This window comes from Bison bison, unplaced genomic scaffold (genome assembly GCF_000754665.1).
Source record: "Bison bison bison isolate TAMUID 2011002044 unplaced genomic scaffold, Bison_UMD1.0 scf7180017864322, whole genome shotgun sequence".
NCBI lineage: Eukaryota > Metazoa > Chordata > Mammalia > Artiodactyla > Bovidae > Bison > Bison bison.
Genome location: NW_011494894.1, coordinates 2,725,150 through 2,744,354, shown reverse-complemented (window position 1 = coordinate 2,744,354; position 19,205 = coordinate 2,725,150). Strand labels below are relative to the sequence as shown.

General features: G+C 45.0%; 1 protein-coding gene across 1 annotated transcript in view; it reads left to right on the top strand.

Moving 5' to 3' along the window:
- The window catches only part of PTPN14 (protein tyrosine phosphatase, non-receptor type 14), a 190,038-nt gene extending 178,709 nt beyond the window's left edge, over positions 1-11,329 (top strand). The window contains exons 19-21 of the mRNA XM_010853060.1: positions 1,726-1,960; positions 5,329-5,492; positions 10,595-11,329. Of these exons, the coding sequence (XP_010851362.1) occupies positions 1,726-1,960; positions 5,329-5,492; positions 10,595-10,723 (528 nt within the window). The 3' untranslated portion in view covers positions 10,724-11,329. The remainder of the gene's footprint in view (positions 1-1,725; positions 1,961-5,328; positions 5,493-10,594) is intronic.
- Positions 11,330-19,205: the final 7,876 nt, after the last annotated feature.

The following is a 19,205-nucleotide window of genomic DNA, read 5'->3' as shown; positions in this document are numbered from 1 at the left end:
AGTAATGGCTGGAGGGTGACTGCAGGACTTCTTTAGGTTAGATGGCAGCCCAGGGCCCTCCGAGGAGGCTGCATTTGAGCTGAAACTTGTGTGACAGGAAGCCTTAGGAACAAAGTCCAGTGATCTGTGAAGCAGCCAGAGGCTTACAGTCTCTTGAAATCTGTAATTGATGTAGGTTGTTGCTGAGTCATGTTGAACTCTTTGCAACCCCATGGACTGTAGACCCCCAGGTTCCTCTGTCCCTGGGATTTCCCAGGCAAGAATACTGGAGCAGATTGCCATTTCCTTCTCCAAGTTGATGTAGGTACTCAGCAAATTATGTAAAGGCCTCCGATAAATCCTCTTTCATAGGATGGTTCAATAAAAGAGGCAGGTGTGCTTCAAATTTAAGAAGACTCAATTCAACCAAAAGAGTCAGGGCAGGACTACTTGGGTCCCTGAAGATGTGCTGCTTTGTGAGCAGACCAGCCACCACTTGCGGCTCATTCCCCCCGCCCTGTACGCTGGGCTTCTCTCCTCTCTCTCCACCCACCTCCTGCCCTGGTTACCCTTCTTTATTTTTTTTAAAAATTTTTAATTAAAATAATTTTTTTTTGGTTGCACCATGTGTCATGAAGGATCTTACCTGTGCCTCCTGCATTGAAAGCACCAAGTCTTAACCACTGGACCATCAGGAAAGTCCCCTGGGTCCCCTTGTAAGCTACCATCTCATCCACCCCCGCTCCCACCCCTGTGATGTCAAAATTCTGCAAAACTTTAAAACAGACCCTGTTTTTGTAAATGGCTGAGAATGCATATCCCCAGAAAAGATTATAAAATTAAGAGAGAGCACAAGGGGGTAGAGCCAGTTTTCCCCTCTGCTTCAGTTGCAATGGAATTAAAACAAATGAATCAGGCTGCGGGGGGGAAAAAAAGGAGATTGACACCAGATGATAGAGACAGTGTCACTGCTTGGTGGGGGTAACAGAGAGTAGTACCCGGGGTCAAGCATATGAAATGAGAAGCATGACCTAGAATGGGAGCTTCCCAGGTGGCGCTAGTGGTAAAGAACCCTCCTGCCAATGCAGGAGACATAAGAGACATGGGTTTGATCCCTGGGTCAGGAAGATCCCCTGGAGAAGGGCATGGCAGCCCACTCCAGTATTCTTGCCTGGAGAATCCCATGGACAGAGGAGCCTGGCAGGCTGCGGTCCATAGGGTCACAAAGAGTTGGACATGACTGAAGTGACTTAGCATGCATGACTTAGAATGATTACTGGGATCTCTCACTCCTCTGCTTAAGGTCATTTCATCACCTTCGGACGGCTTCCTATCATCCATGGCATGAAATTCCTACTTCCTGCCACGGACCACAAGGCCTTTCTAACTAACCTCCTCTTTGCCATCCACACTGAAGACCTTCCTGCAGTTCTCACAGTGCCTAGCTTGTTCCCATCTCTGGCTCGTCCTTACTCTGGCTCTTCTAACATTCAACTGCAGCCTGACTGGGAATCTTTACATTTTTCCATTGATATAACTGCATGGTAAATCTTATTACTGCTGCTGCTGCTGCTAAGTCGCCTTAGCTAAAATGTATGAAATCTGCTCTGTGGGAAACACTGCATGATGTTACTGAGTCAGTGACTTAGAAGGCATTCAGGTTTTCTGTGGTCCTCAGATTTTAAAACTAAGAGGATAAGAACTTCCGTTGACTGCTGTCCAATTTTGCTTCTCTGTGTGATTCAGGAAGGCGGACGAACCAAGAGCCACCGATACTGGCCCAAACTGGGTTCCAAGCACAGCTCAGCCACCTATGGCAAGTTCAAGGTCACCACAAAGTTCCGAACAGATTCCGGTTGCTATGCAACCACAGGCTTGAAGGTCAAGCACCTTCTGTCCGGGCAGGAAAGGACCGTGTGGCATTTGCAATATACTGACTGGCCAGACCACGGCTGCCCAGAGGATGTCCAAGGATTTTTGTGTAAGTTTTTGCTTCCCAGTCGGAGTTTTACCAACAGCATATATGGTCTTATCAGTTGGAGGTGAAATGAAAAGAGAGGATACTTTCTCTTAGGTAGTGAAAGTATTATAACGTTGAAATATATAGTACTTTATATAGTGTGTGTAGAGCAGAGAAGATTAATACTTTTATTCTCTTTACCATTGATGCAGTGAGCTAAATATGGTAAACTAATTGGTTCTACCTTGATTTAGACCTTTAGTACCTATTCTGATACACAGCACGTCCTGGAACCTTGGAAACATGCTAAATAAAATAAGCCAGATAGAGAAGGACAAATGCTGTGTGATTCCACTTATGTTGATTTACCCAGAATAGGCAACTTAATAGAGATAGCATAATGGAGGTTACCAGGAGCTAGGGGGAAGGGGAATAGGAAGTTATGGTTTGATAGATACAAAGTTTCTGTTTGGGACCACAAAAAAGTTCTGTAAGTGGATAGTGGTAATGTTTGCAGAATGTTGTGACTAGACTTACTGTCACTGTATACTTAATGTTATTATGTACTTTTCGAATGATCAAAGTGGTACATTTTATGTTATGCATTAAATATATTTTACCACAATAAAAAAACACAGAGCAATAAAGAAAAAAAAGACTTTAAAAATTTCTCAGGAGGATTTATATCTCAGAAGCCTTGCATTTCCTACAGCAGTAAATCCTCATCAGTAGTTTCTCATACCGATGATTAAAGATAGGTGGCTACCTATAAAGATAATTATTGAAATCAGCCTGTAGTGTTTGAAACTGTCATTTTCAAATTCATTCATTTATGTATATTTTTCAAGTTATGATCGTCTTAGAAACTAATTCATTCAGATTGTATGCAGGAGCTGTTTGAAAGGCCAGCACCTGGGCCTGTGTGTCCACCATGTGCCAGACACTGAATCCGGCTCTTAGCATGCAGAGATGAAACGGTCTCTGTTTTAAAGGCTCTCTCAGTCTTCTGATGATCACAGATGATGATCAGATGATCATCAGCCCAGTGATCACAGTCTGGGGTGAGAGCTGATGCCTCTGGTGCTAGCTGTAGCACCCTCTTTCCTTTCCACAGACTCCTCTAAACATCCTGCACTTGTGGGAAACCCCACTGCTTCCTCACCCAGCTAGGAAGGAGGTCCGAGGGTGCCCTGCAGATTATTGATTATATACTTGCTAAGTTGTTGATTCACCAGCTGGCAGAGGACCTGTGACCACCACAAAGGGAGGATGTTGAATGTCAAGACCTTGATTTTCATTTTGATAACTCATTGAGAATAGGAGGGGTGGGGAAGAGAAGTGAGAATAAGTTTTCAAAAACCTAAAAGTGCCATTTCACAAGTCCAACTAGAAAGACTCTGATGTGGGTATTTCATTCCCCATTAGTGCGCTGAAGGTTCTTGAGGAGTTGGACACTGAAAGTAAGAAAGATGATTGGACTCAGAGGACCTAGAACAAGATCTAGAGTGGGTTAGTGCTTTGCCTGAGGCCCGACAGTTACCTATAGCTCCAAATATTAATAAGGAGCATGGTGACCTCTGCAGAAGTTTCTTTCTTCGTAACAGTGTGCTTTTTATTCTTTTTTGGTAATCTTTTGCTAATTGCTATTAGAAGCAAGACTTAGAAATTGGAACCAATAAAAGTAAATCCATCAGATGGTTGACTAACAGCTCTGATAAAAGATTGAGTTTATAAGATGGCTAAAATTACAATCAAATCTTTTAAATCTGAGCCAGTTTAAGAAAGGTAAATCTAAATTACTGAAAAATAGAGAAAAATTTTAAATAGTATTAATTAGTTTACCTTTCTAAGAAACTCAGGACAAGTGTGCTGAGCAGGGTCTTAGAAATGATGGCTCTTTAGGTCATTAAGAATTTTAAGAGATTTTTGTTTGTGTTTAAATTAGATTGCCTGGATGCAGAGTAACTGAGTTAAACTGTCTTCCAGCCTCCAGAGGTCTTCACTGAGTTACAGCTCAAGAAACTTTATTAATATGATTGCTGGAGAAAGAATTCATTGAAATCTAATTTCTCTGTGTTCCATGAAATTCCATTTGATAGTGGCATCTGTTTTATTGATCAATATTCTTCTCACTTCTCTCCTTAAATTTAACACAAGAAAAACCTTGTCTCTTGTATGTGAACATTGCCTGCCATCAGAGAATGTTCATCGCCTAATATCTTTGGGAAAAAAAAAATTGTGAAGGGGATTCCATGCTCAGTATTTAGCTCATGTTGGTACAAATAGCAACTACTTTATGTAGTCACCTCAGATTGCCTTCCGTCTTGTTTTGTTCTCTCATTTTACATCACTGATGGTGGTAGTAAACATTCATTTGGGTAAAACTACTTCAGATTACTAATTAAATAAGGTTATAAAGGAAATTAGGAGTTCTTAGTCATTGTATATAATCTGGTGCTTTTACATGATCAGAATGGTTTGAATACAGTTTTTTTCGCAGTGTGAATTTTTCTCCTCATTTGATTTTACACTGCTGCACTGGAACGAGATTTTCTGAGCATCAAGAACCTTCAATTCTGCTTCTCCCCTGAACTATAAAAATCTCAACTATGAATCGACTTTTTCTGATTCTTAGACTGTACGAGGATTACAATTATTCTTTTCCCTTTTTTTGTGATCATGAAAAAAAAAAGTCTTTAAGGTTTAGATTGACTAATTTTTCATTTGTGACCAACTGGAATATTAAACAGTTCCTTGCATAGCCCTGTGGGGCCAGGCAGATGTTGGAAGCAATGAGGGAGGTGGCACCCCCCAACCCACACATTGCCTCCAAAAAAGGGGGGCTATTACCTTGAGCTACTCATGTAACCACAAGGGATCCAAGCTGAAAACCAGGCTCCCCAAAGTCTATTTTAAAGTCTGAAAATGGAGTCAAGCCTCAGCTGATATTCACTCGCTCAGTGAAGGGAAGGAGGAAAGGGCAGATGGATGCTGTTCCCACCAGAAATTGGCTCTGACAAGCGGGCGTTTCAAGGGGACCTAGCTGGTGTTCTGATCCCAGTCTGTTAATAGTAGGAATTGCTGTAAGTAATGTCGAGAATCATCTGCTTGGGGGACTTTGGGATTTGCAGAGGGGAAAACAGAATTTAATTTTTAAAAAAAGAACTATTTAATTTAAAGAACAAATTCTCCCATGGACTAATTGACTCCCAGCTGGTCCTTTCTGGATCCAGGACTGTACAGTGGGTACCAGCCAAATAATTAGTGTCTTGTAAGAACTGTAAATTATTGTCACTTAAAAAAAAAAATTCACCGTCATTTTTGCCCCCCTCACTTGTATGCAAAGCCGTGGAGGACTTCAGTGACGAGATTTGCATTTTGTCTTGCAGCCTACTTGGAGGAGATCCAGTCAGTCCGTCGCCATACCAACAGCATGCTGGAAGGCACCAGGAACCTGCGGCCCCCGATCGTCGTCCACTGCAGCGCCGGAGTGGGGAGGACTGGCGTGGTCATCCTTTCTGAGCTGATGATCTACTGCCTGGAGCATAATGAAGTAAGTCTCTCCGGGCTTCTGAATCATTCCCCTCTGGGGCCAGGCTACACCACGGCCAACCTTTTACCTGTGCCCTTCCATTTCCACGCTTAGTTTCCTCTCTTGACAAGAGTTTTCAGACCCGTGATTCCCACCTGGACTCTGACATTTACAATCTCCCTTATCGTCTTTCCCTTTCATTGCTCTGTGTAGAGACCCAAATAATATAGAAGAGTGCAAAGTGTAAGAAAGGAAACATTTAGAAAATCTGATCGTCACTGGCATCAACTTCCAAAAGTCTGCAGTGTTTTTTGTAGAAGGTCTGGTTTTATTGTGGGTAATTCTCCATGGTGGGTTATTCAGTCCATATAGTTTAGATGAGTCTTAAGCATTTCTGGGATGTATTTTGGCTTGACTCCTCCGTGAAAATGTGTGTATTTTAAAAACCTGTTTCATTCTTCAGGGGGAGGTTTCATTGAGGAGGCTGTCTGCTCTTGTCTAGGTTGGCAGTGGTGTGTAGCAGAGCTGGGTGGATGACCTGAGGGTAGAGACATGGCCTGCCTTTGCCCAGGCTAGACACGTTCGGGTCTTTTCCGCTAGACGTGGGCTGTGGCTATTTGTGCCCACACGGCGCATGGCATTCCCTTCTTGCTATAGGTCAGAGTTACACTGAGGGACTTTTGATTTTGTGGAGATGAGAAAACAGCAATCAAAGGCTAAAGACCAGTTCATCTGCCTTCTATTCTCATGAGGCTTTAGGGGGTTTAAATGGCTTTAATTTTTTTTTTTTTTCTTAGCTAGATTCTTCATAGCAGCTTGTGTCCGTTTTCTGATTTTAGAGATGATGATACCGAGGGCCAGAAACAATCGAATGACTTGCCCAGCGCCAGGTGGCTCTTAAGCACTGCTGCCAAGGTTTGAAATGAGGTCCTTCACTTCCTGGCCCCGAGTTATTTCTTGTCTTCACTCTGCCTCCAAACGCCGAGTGTCATTTGGTTCTTGTTCAATTTCCAAATTGTATAACTTGGCGAATCAAAGGAGACTTTTGAAATGGTAGTTTTAAAATCAGGAGATGTTATCATGCACATTCTGTGAAGGAATTTATCCAACAATATATGTATTTGCTCAGTAGCATCAGTGGTTTGAAAAATCAGATTAAATATTGCCCCATGAAATTTATTATATTGAAACGTCTAGGAAAACAGTCAATGCCAAGTTTAAACATGTTCAAAGGATGTTTTAAGTTCCCTGCCTATAAAAAGTTAATTTTGGAAACTTTCAGCCTGTACGTACGAATGTTTATGCTGCTAAAAAGTACAAGAGGGATTATATCAATGTGGCCTATTGTTCAAACAAACAAACATTCTGTTGGGGAATGAAATGCGCATCACAGAATCAGTTGAGTCTCCATCACAGAAATCTCATCATCTCCTGTGAGTTTTTATCCTTTTTTCTCACGGAAGATTTCTGGGTTGTTTGCTTCCCTGTCACTGCTAGAAATCTCTAGGAGTTTCTATTAGAATAATGGCTTACCACTGAGTCGCAGATCCACTCAGTGCTAGGAAGATGGATTGAGAGACAGTGGAAACAGGGTACGTATGACTGCAGCGTATCCAAGCTCCCCTGGTGGCACCAGTGGGTTCCTGGGGAAGAGAAAGGGCCTCATCGTCCCCTCTCCACTTAGAGATCTTGTCCTCATGTCAGTTTCTTTGACAAACTCCCCTTCTTTTCTCCATTCCCCACGTACCCTCCTGTGCTCCCCTTTCCTCCTTTTCGAGTATGAGAAGCTATTTTCTCTGTCTTGTTTGACATGGAGGATCACTCTGTTCTGAGCGCTCTTTGGAGACCTATCAAAGACTGAGCCTCACTAATGCAATGACATGAAGGCTCATCGATCACCAGATGTCATTGGCCCAGGGGAACATAAATAACACGTGTGAGAGCCAGCTTGGTGCAGAGTGAGGGATGTGGCCACGAACACCCTGTGTGGACTTGGTGAAGGCTTGCAGGGATTAGACTCTCCACGGGGTTTATCCAGACATAGCGGATTTCCTCAATGCCTAGCTGCGTGCCAGAACATTCTTTACGGGAACCCGTGGTCAGTCCAAAAACGACTTCTGTTCCCATTGATATTCCAAGATAGCAAGATGACTCATATTTTTCACTTCCCTTGCCCTAGCACAAATACAGTCAGCCTTATCTGTGCCGTTTCCCATAACTGCTATTGGTAGATGGCTAGGGAGAAAAAAGTTCTCTACTTGTTCTGCTTCAGGCCTGTCTAGTAAAATTCAAACCCTTACTTTAGGAGTGGGACCACGTTGCTTTGTTTTTTAAAACAAAAGATTTTGCTAAATCAGTATAAAATGGGGTGTCCCATTTTTCTCCTGTCTAAACTTTCCCATCTCCTTTTCCTGTTTTCTGGATCTCGGATACTTTATGTTTTAGTCGATAATCCATAGAGTTTGAGTTTTCTCAGGGAGATGCTTTTTATCGGAGCGAAGATCCTTACTGTGAAGTTGGGCAGCTGTGAGGTAGCAATGGGAGGGGAATCTCCGGGGCTGCCCCGAGAAGCTTCTGTGTGTCCTGTTGCCTTTGGTGACTGGGTGTTGGCTGTAACATTTCAATGCCCATACATTTTTTTCCTCCAGAATGCACCAGTTTCATGGTTTGTGATCCTCTCTCCTGGCTGCCTGTCCCCGATCAGCTAGATTACAAAAGGTCAGGTTCTCACTAGCCACAAAGCAAGATGTCTTGATCTTGCTGCTTTTCTGAATCGGTTACTCCCTCCTCCCCTGTTCATAGAGTAAGGGGAGAAAATGCCTCCTAAACAAGGTAGAGAAAGCATCAACGGCCTCCTGATTCCTTGAGTTAGGGACAATGGACAGCGGAGCCTGTGGGAGTGAATCTTCAAGGCAGGTTGAAGGATTTCATTAAGGACCAGGGGAACCTTGGTCTTGTCCCCAGATGGCCCCACATCAGCTAGTACACCACCCTTGATGAGTCTTACAGGTTAGGGAGATGGTAGTGATCATGATGATAGTGGTGGTGGCGGAGATGCAAATGGAAGTGATGGTGGCGCTATGAAGGTGGTGGTGGTGATGATGATAGAGGTAGGGAAGTTGGAGGAGATAGTGGTGGAATTGGAGGAGAAGGTGGAAGGAAAGGAGATGGTGGTGGTGGAGGAGGTAATACAGATGGTGAAGGGGGTGGTGGAGATGATGAAGGGGGTGGTGACGATGACGAGAAGCATGAAAATATTATAATAACCACAACTCACATGTGTTTAGCATTTACCATGTGCCAACACTGGGACTTCCCTGGTGACTCAGCAGTAAAGAGCCTGCCTGCAATGCAGGAGATTTGGGTTCAATCCTTGGGTTGGTCAGATCCTTGGGAAGAGAGCATGGCAACCCACTCCAGCACTCTTACCTGGAGAATCTCATGGACAGAGGAGTCTGGTGGGCTGCAGTCCATGGGGTCCCAAAGAGTCTGACACAACTGAAGCAACTGAGCGCTTGTACATGCGCCAACACTATTTCAAGAGCCTTACAACTCATAGCCTTTACAGTGACCTTATGAGAGAGGCCCTACTAGTGTGTGCGAGCTTGCTAAGTCACTTCAGTCATGTCTCACTCTCTTTGACCCCACAGAGGGCATAGCAACCCATTCTAGTATTCTTTCCTGGAGAATCCCTATTAGAACCCGCATCTAACAAAGAGAAACTGAGGCACAGGGAGAGGACCTCTTAGCTCCTATGTGACTCTGCCTCTCTTGTCAAAGCCTTTGATGGGCACAAGGTAGAAACAGTCTTATTCTGTCCCTACATTCAGGGCCCCACACAGAGCAAGGCTCATCGTGCATTGTGTTCATTGCTATGGTGGGTGCTCTGTGGTACTTCAGAATATAGTTTAGACACAGACCCACTAGTTACCATCAAAAGTTTATGGTCTAGGCTCTGTATTTTGACTAATAGTTTGAGGATTCACATGCTTTTTTCTCTTTCCTTATTACCAGGGACTTGTCCCTTTTAAATCCATGGTGTGTGTTACTTAACTTGTTGCGGAGAAGCTCAACGAAATAGGACAGCATGTGTGGTATCGTAGCTACACAAAACTTGGAAACAGCTGAAATGACTTTGGAAAGTAAAGGAGGAGAAGACATATGACTGAGTTTTTATTATTCTGTTTTCGATGCTTGCTGAGTCCTTGGTAGTTTCCTGGGTGTGGTTGTTCCCCTGGACTAAGCGCTCCCAGAGCAGCGGGCGCGTGTGCCAAGGGCACGATGGCACACGGACTCCATGGTGCTTCTGCCCCAGCTGGGCCAGGAGGATGGAAGTGACAGGAGGGAGGGCGTGCCAGGGCACCGGTGACCCACCGTTTTCATTCCTCTCCATTGGAGATCCGCAAAGGATTTACACACAGGCCCTCTCATTTAACACTCTGGATATTGTTAGTTAAAGGCGATCACTCCAAACAAGACTGGTGTCCAGAGATTGTGCTTTGACATTTTAAAGGTTTACACACAAATGATCTCACGTGGTTATACCCGAGGTCCTGCAAGATGGCAGGACGGGCACGGGTGTTCTTATTTCACTAAGACTGAGACACTGAGTAGTCTTTATCGAGAGCTCTTGTGTGCCAGACACTGTGCTAAATGCTTTACATGCGCTTCTTCACTTGATCCTATGAGCTGGGTATGGTTTATCATCCTGTGTTATTGCTGAGGAACCATCACTGACTTGGTCAAGGCCGCATGGCGTTAAAGGAAAGCATTGGTATCCTGATATCACAGAGGAAGAAATGACCCAAAACTGGCTTAAATCCTACCGTTGGGCCATGGTAGCCTTGAGAGGAACCAGCTGGGTTTAACTCCAGCCTCTTTGTCTTCTCTAACAGACTGGTCTGTATTTAAAATATCACACCAGTGGTGCGGGACAACCAGCTTCTCCAGCTGTAGGCACGGTCTTCGATGGGGGTAACCTAGAGGGGGCGGTCTTTGGCTTCTTCCCGTACCTGTACAGGGGCTGCAAGTAAATACATTCCTCATTCCAGGTAAGGGAATGAGAAATGACCCAAGGGAAGCCCCTCCAGCCCACCATCTCAGAATCTTTTCTTTTCTTGCAGAAGGTGGAAGTACCGATGATGCTGAGGCTCCTCAGGGAGCAAAGAATGTTTATGATCCAGACCATCGCTCAGTACAAGTTTGTCTATCAAGTCCTCATCCAGTTTCTCCAAAACTCCAGACTCATTTAACCCCCGCATCCCCGACGGCAGTTCCCAGAAGAGGGGCCCAGCTCCATCTCACGGATGGGGAGACACCTCCAGACAACATCTGTTTCCCAGCAGGGCGCAGATGGCCAGAGCAGGCAGAGGCCACGGACTCCCTGAAGGCGGGAGCCAAGATCACTCACAAACATCGTGTACTATTTTATATGAGATAATTTATTTTTTCCTCTTTCGGGATAATTTGTGAATCATCCTATGGCAGTTTTCACAATAATATAGTCCTTTTCATTTGAACCACATTTTGACTGATCTGCAGTGTAAACAGGGCTGTATGGAGGGAGGGTTGGCTGGTGCGTCCTTTGGGGGGCAGAGGCAGAAGGGAACACATCTCTGGTGAAGTTGCAGCCAGATTTGTGACCAACCCTGAAATTCATCAGCCTTATTGCTCATATCCAAATCAAAGATGGCAAGGAAATGAGTGCATCCTAAAATATAAAGCACTAAGACCCTATTTCTGAAGGGGAAAAACAACACTATTCTCTTATATTGGGGGTTCCTGTGGCTTGATGGGGGCTTTCCAGGTGGCTGTCGTGGTAAAGAACCCGCCTGCCAATGCAGGAGACATAAGAGACACACGGGTTTGATCCCTGGGTGGGGAAGATCCCCTGGAGGAGGGAATGACAACCCACTCTAGTATTCTCGCCTAGGAGAATCCCATGGACAGAGGAGCCTGGCAGGCTGTAGTCCATGGGGTCACAAAGAGTCAGACATGCTGAGTGACCAAACTACAACACCATTGGTTCCCTGGTCACCGTCCTGAACTTCATAGGTTAGTACATAATAAAGCATGTTCCGGGTGCTTTCCCTCTTGCTGACTTTAGGGAATTCTTCTGTCATCTGGCTTTTCTTGGTACAACTTTTCAGTTGTGGCTTTTGTCTTAAAATTGACCTTTGTGGGTATTCCATGATGTATTCCTCCGCTGCTTTTTTTCCCCCTCTTGAGCTGTAAATACATGGAAAGAATGGCATCCAACCCACCAGAAGGAGTGCGCCTTTGTTATTTCCAGTCACCACACAACAGTAAACAGGTGTGGAAGCTGATTCCCGATGGGCTTTGGAGTATAAATCAACTTGGTTTCATACCTGGCCAGCTATGAAAAACTCAGTTTCACACCTGAGTCTGTATTTGGACTCAAGAGTATCTGGCGAGGGAGGGTCTCTTCCCTTCTCCTCCAAGGACTGAAGAATCAGTCGGGAGTAGAGCTTCTACTGAGCCCCCTAGGGTCTGGAATTCTGCTGAATGATCTGAAAAAGGAAAACCACTGGGATGACATGTATTTTCAGTGGATCAGAGCTCATAGCTCTCACGAGGAGATGCTCAGAACACGGATCATCAGCAGGCAGAGAGAAACTTGTTTCCTTTTCCTTAGAGACTTTCCATCCTTGGGATCCTCTGCCGTTAGGGATGTTTTAACGGTTGGTCTGCAGTTACTGGCTTATTGTTTGATGAACCACATCGGTATTCCTCTTTCCTCCCTCAGCCCCCATGTGAGCACTGTTGATTTCTCATGTGGGCAGCGAGTAGATGTGCAGTCTCTTTGAGCCCATCACTCTTGGACATCCTTTCAACTCACCAATGTTGCCACTTGGTGCCAAGGGAATATTCCTGATTGCACAAAATGTAGAGAAGTAGGTTCGGTATCCAACTTCCTAGCCAGAGTTTATATTGAAACCCAAAGGAAAACATTTAAAAGTGATTCCCCATATTTTGTTTTTAAAAACAAATGCTTTTGGTCCTTGAGCCCGTTTTGCATTCCTTTTTGCATCTCCAGTAAATGCCAACCTATCTCCTGTTAAATTAGCAGCAGCCATTTAAAGTCCTTTCAGCGGCATCTGCATCATAATTGCCCAGAGATGCTTTATATCTGGGAAGCAAGCCAAGGAATAAACCTTGAAGCAAAGTGTATTAAATTAGTTATCTAGTTAGAGCTTTTGGAATGAGTTCCTGACGACATAGCAAGTCTGAAGCTGGGGCTGCCGGGGTCTGTTGCTGCAGTGGGGAGAAAATAAAAAATGGAGAGGGGAAAAAAAGACACTGTGTCACCACAAGGCTGCCAACACTTTCAGGCCTCTGGGTTTGCAGCTTTTCCGGTTGAAATGTCTTGTTTCTTTCATCCGGCTCATTTGGATGTGCTGACCCAGGGTTCATGCTTGTCTGCTGTGGTCCCTGGACCAGGGGGAGCTGAGTTTGATGTCTTCATCCTTGAGCTAGGCTGAGGCTGCCAGCAAAGCCAGCCCATGTCCTGCTGTGCTTGACTGGAATCCTGAGGCTCTAAGGAGACACTGCCTTTTGGCTGTATTTATCTTTAGACCCATCTCTTTCCCTGGATGGGAAGCAGATAAGGATTTGGTGGCTTTACGCAGGGATGCCAATCGCTGGTCCCTTTATAGGCAAGGAATTGAGTTCCTCCCCTCAGCTGGAGAGAACAGTAAGGTCAGGGACATCTCCACGTGGACTGTTTTGAGTAATAAACTTCAGAGAACTTTACTTCTACAACATTTGTGGTCCTAGATTGAAAAGCATGACTATTTTTTTGACTGTCGTTAGTCATTTGCCTCCAAGTCCCTTGGTCCTCTGGCACCTTCCTCCATCAGCCTGGATAGAGGGTCCCTGTGGGCTCTACTGGGCGGGGTCCCGTGGGACTTGTCCATTGGCTGCCCAGGACACTTTTAACCTTTATCCTGCTCACACTCAGCTCTTTCTATAAACACTGATGGCTACAGTAAGTCAGCACTCTGATCCAGCTGCCGACCTTTCTTCTCCTTTTCCAGGTTGACTCCTATGAAATTTCCAGGATTTGGACCATTTTTTAAATTTACAATGACAGAAAATTCACTTGGATCAACCTAATATGTATAGTTTGTTTCTTCCCCTTGATTAGTCTGGATCCCAATGCGCCATATGTCTTTTCTCAAGAGCTAATGAACATGAAAGTGTGTATGCTGGGTTCTCTCTGTGAACCTGTGGGCTTGCTGCAGTGACCCTCGCCTCCCTTGGTGAGTGGGCTGTCTCCTGGGGCTTGGAGTCACACTTTGCAGAGATGTCAGTGCACTTCGGATTCTCATAAGCAGGGCTGGCTATCAGGCACATGTCTGGGGGTTTTCAGCTGCTGTTCTTTCTTGATGTATAGTCTGTATTAGCTGGCCTCAGCCCAGTGGTTATGGAACATAATCTGTGGGCCCAAAGGTGTCCAGAGTGACAAAGCGAAGTGTGCTTTCAAATCTCTTCCCCACGTCCAGTCGTGTGCATGATGGAGAAAGTGGGTAGATTATTGATTTTTTGAGGGGGGAAGGAATCTGTCAGTCAGTTGAGGTCAAAGGGTGGGTAAGCACAGGGGCCTTCTGTTTGCCAGGGAGCTTAGATTCAAGGAATGGGGACTGAGTCACAGGCATATCAGTGTTAATCTACCCTTCATTCCTCTTTCGTGTTGGGAATAACTGTCATCATCCTAGAGTAAGAAACTTCCAGAAGCACCAAGTAATTCCTGTTGGGCTGTTAAGGTGGCTCTTTGTGGGAATTCAGTTTCTTCATGTTTTACCAAAGATTCTTCTGCAACTGTGTTTTTTATGGCCTATGGATTTTATCAGGCATTTATCATGCTCTTATTTAGTCATTTCTTTTTGTGAGCAAAGTAACAATTCATCTAGCACTACTTTCCAATGGAGAAAGTTGGGGTTTTCATGGAGACGGCACAAAATCTCCATTTGTCTAGAACTTTATGGGCCTATAGGGTTGAAATAGTCCTAGTTGGCCCTACCGGGTGGCATCTCCAGGACGTTAAGATTATGTTTGACACTTCTGAGCTCTGAGCAAGGTAGCAGAGTGGTCCTTTGCCTCAGCTTCTAAGACATTTGGGGGCAGAAGACCTTACTGTTGAAAGGAGCAGCAACATTCCTGGGAGAAATGGGCAGGTGTATTCAATCAAATTCTGCCAACTCATATGTATTTCCCTGAAAATTGCTGCTGTTCCCAGGGTCCTGAGAAACTCAATGACCTGCTTGTCCAATACTCAACCTTTATCCTGCCTGCTCTGAGCTTTTGAATTTCCATTAGAAACTCAGATGGGTAGGTGTTTTTACCAGCTCACTACTTTACTTATTTTTTCCAGCTTATTATAGCTGCATCTTCTTTCTCAAGGCCAGACTAAAAAGTTCTCTATTAAAATGTCCATGAGGCTGGCATTGAATATCTGGCATCCAATCGATGTCACAAGACTGCATAATTTATTGTTGTTTGTGCTGTAAAAGGGAGGATGCGCATCAGTTCCTATTGTTCAGCTTCGGTCAGCCTTCCCATTTTAAAAATAAATTCAAGGACATTTTAAGACAGGAGGGCATGAGCCGATGGGCAAGCCTGACCGTGATGAGCATCTGTCTAGAAAGTGTCTGTTCCCTCTGCCATGCTTTGGGCCATCAAGACCATTCTTTCCCCAGAACACCAGGAGCTTGCCCAGAGAAAAGCTGTAAATGGAGGGAGGAAGGGGAAGGCTTTTTAGATCAGCTTTGGAGTTGCTATGAAAACGTTCTGGACTCACAAAGAACTTTTTGAACTCGGGGGTGTCTCTCCTACTCCGTCCTTCTCTGCGAGGTCAGAGGGGTGGAAGTGAGGCGGCAGTCCTAGGCAAGACCTCACTGCAGTGGGAAGATCGGTTCCACCCTCGCTGGTCGTTTTAAACTGTGTCCTCGCTGTTGTGGGAGAGCTTGACGAACGTTCTGGGTTCCGATGCCTGCCTCGATCCACTGCTCAGGAAGACCCCTCCCCTTGCTTGCTAGTGGCCTTTGCTGGCAGCCTTTTCAGCAGAATGTTTTGCTCATCCACACGGTTCCGGAGTTAGCCATCGCAGCTCCTGGGCGTCTTGACTGTGTCCCTCCTGGGGGCCCCCCGGGTGGCTGCAGAGTGGAGCACCCCCTTCCCAGCATGCCGTCTTTGTAATCAGGGCATGAGAACCAGGAAGATGTCAATACATAATGGCAGTTCCCTGGCTCACTTGAGAGCACAAGTGGGAATACTTTCTGATGTCACCCTCTCCTTTCTAAGAGTACCCCACGTGCCTATCTTTCCTTTTCTCATTTGCTTTTATGGAGCAGCTCTCGACAGCAACCCCTTTTCCTTCCTTACCCTTCTGGTGCAACCCTTACAAAACAGTTGAATCTAGTCATAGGGAATCACTCTTTAAAATCTCTCCAAATTATAAAATTAGGAAATCTAATTCTTACCTTAACATGCTTCTATAGTTTCAAAAAGTAAAATCTGGCATTTGCATGGTTTCAAGGAATAGAATCTGGCAAATGGAAGTAACCAGAATGAAAATAGCCAGGTGCTGTCAGCAACCAGGAAGCTGACCTTCCACCCTCTTTCCCCTTGGTGATTGACACTATCGTTCAGGACTAGAAAGGAATGAAAGAAAAGCTGGATTCAATGATCAGTCCTGTTTGAACAAAGATTGCAGCCGTCTCTCAGGCTTATTTTGAGGTGACCTTCTATGGATCCCCAGTGGCTGCCTTTGGCATAATGATACACGTGTGGTCAGATCGTCTCCAGCCCCTTCCTGCAGACCGTGTTCCTTTCATCATGGCCTCTACACAGCCTAGATGGTCTGGTGAAACGGGTGAAGCTCTGGGCTCTTTGCAGACTTTTTACAAGCTGCAAGGCTGTCTAGGGAGGGGCAGAATTGCTATTCATCCAGTCTGTGATGGGACCTTTCTTCCCAACCTCCTCCTCAAGGCAAACAGAGAGCCCACCTTACCCGAGAGAGGTCTTGGGGACAAGCCTGGAAACATTGGATTGGGGTCTTTCTGTGCCTTGGGGTGGAACTGTTTGGCTAACAGCTCAGGAGTCCTGCTCTGAGTTGAGCTCGGCTAGCTCTCAGAGCAGAGGTGCCTGGTAGTCTCAGCATTTCTCAGGGGCCGCCCACCTCCCTGAATTGCAGTGTTAGCTAATAAATACCTTCAGCTTGGAACGGAGAGCTGTAATTCAGAGCCATTTTCTGCCCCCGACGTGAACATTGTAAAATGTTACTGCAACTTCCTTTGACTGAACTTTCTTGCCAGTTTGGAATCTTTAAAATCTATCGAACTTATCCTTTCAAAAGTAAGGTTACTCTTTATCAGAGATGATTTCCTGTGTATGTCCTTTGTTCCTTCAGTAGTCAACTGACTTGCTTGAGCATATATATGTAAATGGGATAAAAAAGGGTTTACATATGCAGATGACTATTAAATATGTAACCTTATATAACCTGTGTTACATCAAGTAACATGCTAATCTGTTTCACTGGACTATAATTGTGCTACTTAATTCAGTATTTTGAAGTTTTCCTTGGTCTCTGTCTTTAATATGTTGTCAATTGTTATATCATTCAAGCCAGTTGACATTTAATAGGCCTCATTTCGGATGTACAGACAAGTCCCTAATGTAGAAATCGGTTTGTTCTTAAGGTTCTTGAGTCAGTCCACAGAAGCCTTCTGACATCCAACACCACTGAACTGCAGGGCTGTCAGCCGCACGTGGCTGGCTGGCATGGGCTGACCTGGACATGTAACTGCCTATCGAGTTACTGCTGTGAGACATGCATTCCAGAGTGGGGACTTGGGATCCTGAGAACACATTCTTCTCCCCGAGGTGTCCACTTGCTACCGTGCAAGATGGAAGTCCAGTCTCATTATGACAAGCTAGTTGTAAGGAGAGAGGAAGGCGGAGACGTTTATATGACATTCCCTGAGTTGGGGAGTGATTAATATTTACATGTCAACTTCACTTTTATAGACTCTCTCGATGATATTAAAAGCCTTAAATAAATCTATGCATGCTCTTCTATGTGCTTTTTTTATATCAGTAAATAAGCTTATGCTTGCCAGTTTTATACGCAGTTATGAAGTGTATGAAACTGACTTTTGACAGTATTTTTGCACTGTTTCTTACCTGTTTTTATAAAGTCTTTAGATATTGGTTCTGGTTGTGTATTGTTTTATGTTCTCACTGCCCTTGTCATTGCTGTTAAATGTTTCATATGTGCCTTTACAAATGTGAGATCTTTATTCTAACCTTTTTTGTAAAAGATATCTATTGACTTCCAAATGCAATAAACTTTTTTTTTTTTCAGAGAAAACAGTTGAATCTTTTCTGTACTCTGTATGTTTTGCCTTAGTCGAAAGCATCTGCTTACTTTTAGGATTATTTTCATAGGCAAATGTGCCTGGGAAAAACCTGCTTTTTAACTTCTTTAAAGCCCATTTATTTCTACCCACTTTTCATTCCTGTATAACATGCTGAAGAATTAGTTTGAAATTTCCCAAAGTCATCATTGTTAGAACAAAACGTGAAAGGGGTAATTGCTAAGTAAATGGAGTGTGAAGAGCCTAGAAATGGGGCTTTCTCACTGCTAGTGATAACCCTTATTAAATGCCAAGAATGTGCTGCCCCACCCCACTGCCATTTATTCAGATCCCAATCTGTCGGAGAAAAGACAGGCAGAGGCTGCTATAGAAAACCCAGATTCTTGTTTTTGTCTTTCAAGTTTATTAACAGCATGACTCATCTCTTTAAACAATGGCTTCCCAGGTGGTGCAGTGGTAAATAATCTGCCTGCCGATGCAGGAGACACAAGAGACGTGGATTCGATCCCTGGGTCGGGAAGATCCCCTGGAGGAGGGCATGGCTACCCACTCCAGTATTCTTGCCTGGAGAATCCCATGGACAGAGGAGCCTGGTGGGCTGCAGTCCAGGGGGTCACAAAGAGTCGGACATGACTGAGCAGGCCAGAGCACAGCCCTGGCCCGTATTTTCAGCCAACTGATCAACTGCCATAGAGTCTCACAGGGAGCCCCTAGTGATGTGGGTGGACACTTCATGTCTCTTGGTTGAGTAACAGGGCTATAACCACTTCAGCGACTAACCCACTTTTGAACCCTATCACTGTACAAGGAGTCACTCACCCACAGAGGCATTCCGGCTTGTTTCACGTCATGAAGATGGGAGGCACCATAAGCCACACGGGGTGACAGGAGATGCAAGCAAACTTCACTAAACACACGGGTCTCTGCATAGAAGCTGACCGTGGCAACAAGACAATGCTACGTCTTCAAAAGAAAAATGACACTGTGTTTGAAAAGAAAAGCTGATAGGGGATCCTCAGAGCCTCAGCTCCCCTCCTCTCACAAACACCCCCAAAATGACAACTGTCTGGAGCACCACCACTGATGAGCAAGCTGGAACCCACCAGCAAAGATCTACAACTAAAGACACGAGAGAAGGAACCGCAGCGAGAAGGGGCAGCAGGGGCAGATCATCAAGTGCCACACTCCCTGGGTCCCGGGGTGACCACAAACCAGAAAAGAGCTCGACTGCAGTGGTTCTCCCACAGGAGTGAGGGGTCTGAGCCCCCCATCTCCCGCCTGCAGGTCCTGCACTAGGCGGATAAGCCCCCAGAGCACTTGGCTTTGAAGGCCC